Source organism: Enhydra lutris, unplaced genomic scaffold (genome assembly GCF_002288905.1).
Source record: "Enhydra lutris kenyoni isolate GAN:26980312 unplaced genomic scaffold, ASM228890v2 scaffoldscaffold140, whole genome shotgun sequence".
In the NCBI taxonomy this organism is placed as follows: Eukaryota; Metazoa; Chordata; class Mammalia; order Carnivora; family Mustelidae; genus Enhydra; species Enhydra lutris.
The window spans coordinates 31,164-38,331 of record NW_019154224.1 but is presented as its reverse complement, the minus strand read 5'-3'; the positions used below and the strand labels follow the sequence as shown (position 1 = coordinate 38,331).

Genomic DNA, 7,168 nt, shown 5'->3' with positions numbered 1-7,168 from the left:
TTTTGAAATTAGTTAGCTGAGGTTAGGAATGCAACCTTTAGTCTGAGAACTGAATAAGACATCTTTAATTCCAAACCAATGACTCCTCACAAGGTCCTAAGATCTCCTAACTCTGGGCTAATCTGCTGAAGATATATAAATTTAAGTTTTATTTGCATACTTGAATGAAGTCATTGAAGATGAATACGTACATGGGGGGGAGGGAGAAAGAAAATGATTCAATCTTTAGTACTATAGTTCTAAGGATTCGTACTAAGTACTATATATTGAAACAAAGCAGGATAAAATACATGGCTTAACAATCAAAGATTTCAATTTGATTTACTGTGACATTTAAAAAAATTTATTTAAATTCAATTAACATATAATGTATTTGTTTCAGAGACAGAGGTCAGTGATTCATCAGTCTTACATAATACCCAGTGCTCATTACATCACCGGCCTTCCTTAATGTCCATCCCCCAGTTACACCAGCCTCCCAACCCTCTCCTCTCCAGCAACCCTCAGTTTGTTTCCTATGCTTAAGAGTCTCTCACGGTTTGTCTCCCTCTCTGATTTCATCATTTTATTTTTACCTCTCTTCCCCTACGATCCTGTGCTTTGTTTCTTAAATTCTACATATCAGTAACATCATATAACTGTCTTTCTCTGACTGACTTATTTCGTTTAAAATAAAAAATAAGTTTCTAACTTTTAATGCTAAGCCTATCCTGGACAGATTTTTTCTACCAAAATCACTAAGCGAATGGTATTTCAGGGGGCACCTGGCTGGCTCAGTGGATGGAACATGAGACTCTTGATCTGGGGTTGTGAGTTTGAGCCCTACATTGGGTACAGGGATTACTTAGAAAAACAAAATAAAAAAGATTGAAAAAAAGAAGATGGTATTTCCACCATTCTCCTAAAACTTTTTATTAGGTAGGGTACATATCACACATATTCTGACAAGCCCCCAAATTATTATCCTTCCCAAGAGCTGGCCAAACATCAAATAATAAAAACTAGTTCACTGAAATCAATATGGTAATAAAGAACATGGGCTCTAGAGTCAGAATGATCAAAGTCTAGCTGTGTCACTTAGCTAGCCATATGACTTTAGGCAAGTTTCTCACCCTTGTTATTTCTTGGTTTCCTAAAGTATAAAATAGAAGTAATAATTATGCCTTCCTCATGGAGTTTTGTAGGATTTAATGAAAGGATTCACCTAAACCACTTAGCATTATGCCAGCATGTAGTAAGTGTTACCTGTTGCTAATAAATGTTATAGATCTATAATTTATATTTTGAATATTTTATTTATAATTAACCAAAAGCACCTAAAAAATGTTCCACAGCAAAAACAATAAGGGGATTGAATTCCATGGAATTCTGAGACTACTTGAGTATATGCAATTTATAAATATGAAGCAATAAAACAAACAGGTGCTTCTCTATAGAGAGGAGTCCAGCAAAATTTCTTTAAAAATAATAGAAATACTGGAATATTGGAATATTATTCAGCCTTAAAAAGGAGGTTAATTCTGACACATGCTATAACATGGATAAACCTTGAGGACACTATGCTAAATGAAATAAGCCAGTCACAAAAATATAAATATTGTATGATTCCACTTAATATAAGAGAGCTAAAGTAGTCAAATTCACAGAGCTAGGAAGTGGAAAGATAGTTTCTAGGAGCTGAAGGGAAAGGAGGTGGGGGAGTTATTATTTAACAGGTACAGAGTTTCAGTTCTGCAAGATGCAAAGAATTCTGGAGATGGATGGTGGTGATGGCTGCACAACAGTATGACTGTATTTAATGCCACTGACCTGTACACTTCAAAACAGTGAAGATGGTAGATTTTATGTCATGTGTCTTTTGATACAATTAAATTTAAAAAAAAAATATAAAGGTTGACAGTTCACAAAGTACTTCAGTATAACATTATTAGATCAGTATATGAAACCAGCACTTTTATCACTTATGTGAAGGATTATATAAGGCAATTTTGAGCTTAAAGATGACATTAGGAGCTTTCGAAAGGTGAAATGCCAAAGTACGTAACAGCACAAACTGTACAAATTGCTACTAGCTACTCAATTCTCCACTCTCCTCCTGTAACATCTGAACCATAAATGCAGAGTGCCACTGTACAAGGACTGTACTTTCAATCTTCCCTCACTACTATGGGTATCCACTGAGATACAACTGGGATTAGGGTTTCTTCCTTCTGGAAATTTACCTTAAATCAGAGGAGCTGGGTTCTTCTGCCACCTCAAACAAACACATCCAGCCCACCCACTTCCTCAACCCTAAGCTGGCATACTAACAACAGAGGACAAGCTAGATTAAAGGAGCCTGGAACCCTAATGACTATGGAGCTACCATACAACCAAGCTCTTGACAGCCTACTTTCCAACTTTTTCCAGATGAAAGAGAATCGATTCCTATTTAGTTTAAGCTACTATTTGTGTATGTGCATTTGTCATATGCTGCAAAATGTAATCCTATACATACGTTCTTGAAATTGAAAAGGGGGATAAAATATACAATTCCATACAATACGGTTCACATAGGCAAATTAGATCTATGAAAAGCAATAAAACTGCTAAGCATAAAGGCTGAATATCAATGAGGAGAGTAGGAAATGCTTGCAAGAGTTCTGAGACAACAGAAATTATAAGAAGTAAAAGAGATTTTAAAAAAAAGTTTCATGGTGGAGGAGAGCTTGAGCCTTTGCCGTGAAATAATATAGTCTAACGTCAAGGTAAGTTAAGAAAAGGAGAGCATTGCCAGCAAGAAGCAAAATGTAAGTGATGGGGGAAAATACATAGTAATTACTCAGAGGGATTTCCCCATGGAGGGATTGCTATTAACATAGGAACACTATAAGATCCTTCTTTTCCCACCTAATTCAGGGGTGAAATACCAGGGACCTCACTATAGATGGCAGATACAAGTGATATCTTACTAAGCTGATATTTTGATACCCTACTGTCTGGCACCAATGCATACTTCATAACTGAGTATGAATTCTGGAAAGAAATAAAAAAGTGTAAATTATGAGCCCTCTTTGATTCTAACAATTATCAGAAGATAAAAATTTTAATAAAGAAAATACAGTAAATGTCTAATACCCAGATTCCTATAGATAACAAGAGTATAAAATGAGTACATTAAAAGGAAAAAAATACAAACAACAACACACATACATATAAAACCTTCATACTAAAGTTTATACTAAAACTATGATTCAGACTCACTTATCAAATCCAAATTAGGTTATGATATTTTATAAAAAATTCCTACATCCAAAGAAATAAAGCAAAACCCATAAGAAGCAGAAAATACCTGTGCTGTATATTGGAAGATGTCAGCAATAATTCTCATGGATGGTTCTGGAGGAAAAATGTAAGTATTTCTGACCATAAACTCTTTCAGTATATCATTCTGGATGGTACCAGTAAGTTTCTCTTTAGGTACACCTTGTTCTTCTCCAGTTACTATAAAAGTTGCAAGAATTGGAATAACTGCTCCATTCATGGTCATGGAAACTGACATTTTTTCTAAAGGAATTCCATCAAAAAGAATTTTGGTATCTTCCACGGTGTCAATAGCAACTCCAGCCATTCCAACATCACCACGAACTCGAGGGTTGTCTGAATCATATCCACGATGTGTTGCCAGATCAAAGGCAACTGATAATCCCTGCTGACCAGCTAAATACATAAAGAAAAACAATTAGGATTAAGGAGTCTGACATCAAAGCAAACTGATTTACATTAACACTACTAAAGTGTTGATTCATCTCATCATTGTATACTTTTATAACAGACATTTTTATACTCACACACGTCAAAACAAATTAATGAAAGGTACTTCATTTCCTAAGCTATTTCCCATGTGGTAAAATGCACAAATTTAGTTGCAGAACAGAAAATATAAACCATCTCACTTTTCTCAGGTCTGAGGACTTTTTTAACTTAGCATTTTTTTTGAATAACTGAAAGTTTGTACCTCTTAATCACCTTCACCTATTTTGCCCTTAACAATTTCAGGTAGAAATATTTTTTAAGATTTTTGAAAAGATTTGGCTGTTTACAAATACTTAACATAATTTGGTATGCTTATTTATTTTCATTTTTGTATTTAATATGGTAATAACAAGATGTCTTGGCTCTTCAAATATTTTGGGAAACAGAATTAGGAACACCATGCCAAAAACTAAAATAGTCTAGACTAAATATAAGATCAATACTCCATGTGCAATATAAATTTATAAATCCTCAAATTTAGCATTCAAACAACATGATTTTAATACAGACCAGATAGAAGAAATAGTAGTTAATATAATTTTCTGAAACAAGAATGCCAGACTGCACTAAATATATTTGTACATTATCATTTATTACTTTATTTGGGCATCTTTTAAGCCATTTTCCCCTTCAATTCCTCTATTAACAGTGTTAATTAAAAGCTTCTCAAAGAAAAAACTAAGGTCTGTTTTTATCATACAATTTCACCTAATTCCTTTTACATAATACGCATTTTTTAAAGATTTATTTATTTATTTACTTGTGTAGGGGAGATGCTGCTAGTTTATACACTGATCTGACATTAGAGGTATATATTCCTGATAACCAGCACAGTGTTACACTAAGTGAGGCGGAGTCTTTTTTAAGTAGACTCTGCACTGAGCGCAAAATCCGCCTGACACAGAGTTTGATCTCAAGACCCTGAGATTATGAACTGAGACAAAACCAAGAGTCGGATGCTCAACTGACTGTGCCACCCAAATGTCCCCATAACCTGCATGTTAATTGTTGGCATTTAAGAATTTAACAACTTAATCTGGCTCACCCATCCTTTTGACCACGGAAGTTGAAAAACATTCATCTTTTTCCAAAGTATAGTCTTGACTACAAAATTATAAAGTGACTATCATCTTTAAACAGATTAAAGAGGGGGCGCCTGGGTGGCTCAGTGGGTTAAGCCGCTGCCTTCGGCTCAGGTCATGATCTCAGGGTCCTGGGATCGAGTCCCGCATCGGACTCTCTGCTCAGCAGGGAGCCTGCTTCCCTCTCTCTCTCTCTCTCTCTCTCTGCCTGACTCTCCGTCTACTTGTGATCTCTCTCTGTCAAATAAATAAATAAAATCTTAAAAAAAAAAAAATAAATAAACAGATTAAAGAGTCTCCCTTCACAAGAAGCCAAGAACAGGAAATTATTATAAAATACTATGTGTTGCATTAAAATCTCACCCTTAATATTGTCTTTATAGAACTTATTACTTTCTTCCACAGTACTAAAACCAGCATACTGGCGGATGGTCCAGGGCCTAAAGGTGTACATGGTGGGATATGGTCCACGTGTGAATGGCTTCACTCCTGGAAGTTCTTCAGGAAAGTCCTTGGTATCCCTCCCAGAATATAAAGGCTTTATGGAGATCCCTTCTGGAGTGTGCCATGTTAAGTCTTCTGGGTTTTTGCCTTTCAACTGCTTTTTAGCCAGGGCAGCCCATTCTGGATGAAGGGGTTGTCGCTGATGCAGAAGTCGCCGCCACATAAGCCTGGATCCTGGTGACTCTTTGAGCTGCTTCAGGTGGTGTGGTGAAAGTAAAAGAAGCCGAGTCTTAGCCCTCAACATGATGGAGCATGAAAAACACTCAAAAGGAACAAGAACTGGCCTAGAAAAAGAAGCAGAGTATACATGTATTTACAAAAGGCAAAATGGGAACTACTGGTGAGAAGGGAACAAAGGCGGTATTTTAGTATTATTTCATCCCTTCTCCTTTTCTGGTTTCTATACCTGATGTTTTAGAACTTTGGCCCCTCTTTCCCACAACCATTATCATTGTTCTAGTCTTCTTCCTCAATACTTTCTTGGCTGGTTTTACTGGATAGTCTTAGGCCCTCTAATCCATTCCACACACTGACACCAATGCAAATATGACCATGTCACAGTTCACACTTCACATTTCAAAGGTTCTGCATTATGTACAGGATAAAATACAGCCTCCTAATTTTTTCATTGAAAATATTTGTACACCTGTTTTATGACAGGCATTGTGTTGGGTGCTGGAGAAAAAAGTGGCGAACAAAACAAACAGGCATTCAAGGCCTCTATGACCTGATCTCTGCGTACCTCTCAGACTCATAACTGCTTTTGTCCTCTATACATTTTGTTCTAGAAATACTGTATAACCTACAGCTCCCTGCATATATCAAAGTTCTGTGACTTGCTCTTTCATCTACCTAGAATGTTTTTCTTTGGCTAATGTGGCTAAGGCATCATCTCCGATACACAGGGTTGTCCATGTGCCCGGCACTGCTGTATGAACTGTACACAGAGTAGCAATTTTAATCCTCACACCACTACCAAGACCAGTACTAATATTATCCCCATTTTACAGATGAGGAAACTAAGACACAGAAGAGTCAGCATTCAAGAGTCCTTGAATTTAAATAATATACTCACAGCTTCTCCCTGAATTCACAAGCTGGGCTAAATGGGCTCTTCAGTAATCTATACCACAGCACTGTTTCTCTGTTTACACATCTGTCATCTCCCACACTACAATATATTAGAACATTGTTCTTTTATGTTTATACGAAATATATTTAAGATGCATTTTATATTTATACAAATATATATATAAAATTTTATATAAATATATATGTATATATTTTTCTGCTAGTTTATACACTGATCTGACATTAGAAGTGTATATTCCTGATCACTTAGTGTTACACTAAGTGACTAGGTCTGATTTCATCATTTTACAGATATAGAAATTAAGATCCAGAGAAATAAAGGAATAAAGAAACTTAAACAAAATTCCATTCTTCATCTGAATTACTAAATACATGTCAGAGTCATACAACCTCAACATATAGAGCCTAGTATTTTAAAAGATTTTGAGATGCAAATTCTATCAATATATTCATCATGCCATATAATGTATAAAGTAACAAGTAAAGTGAGCTTAAAATTGTATTTTCCATACCATCTCCTACCTATCAATTTAATGAAGCTTAAAGAAACATAGGAATACCCAACATTTGTTAGGGGATTATGAAACAAAAGACATAAACCATTGATGGGAATATTAACTGCCATTACTACTTTGGAAAGCAAATTGGTAGTGTGTACAAAAAGTGTCAGAATGGATTATGCCGTTCCACTGAGG

At 35.5% G+C, this 7,168-nt stretch overlaps 1 protein-coding gene across 2 annotated transcripts in view; it reads right to left on the bottom strand.

Annotated features, from left to right (window-relative positions):
- LOC111139987 (methylmalonyl-CoA mutase) overlaps positions 1 to 7,168 on the bottom strand; it is a 30,904-nt gene that overhangs the window by 21,912 nt on the left and 1,824 nt on the right. Inside the window, exons 2-3 of one of the 2 annotated variants that reach the window (XM_022492381.1) lie at positions 5,241 to 5,665; positions 3,332 to 3,699 (exon numbers count right to left, since the gene is read on the bottom strand). In XM_022492381.1, coding sequence (XP_022348089.1) covers positions 3,332 to 3,699; positions 5,241 to 5,625 — 753 coding nt within the window. In that variant the 5' untranslated portion in view covers positions 5,626 to 5,665. Of the gene's footprint in view, positions 1 to 3,331; positions 3,700 to 5,240; positions 6,093 to 7,168 lie in introns of those variants that run through there. The other variant, XM_022492382.1, reaches the window with a different exon arrangement.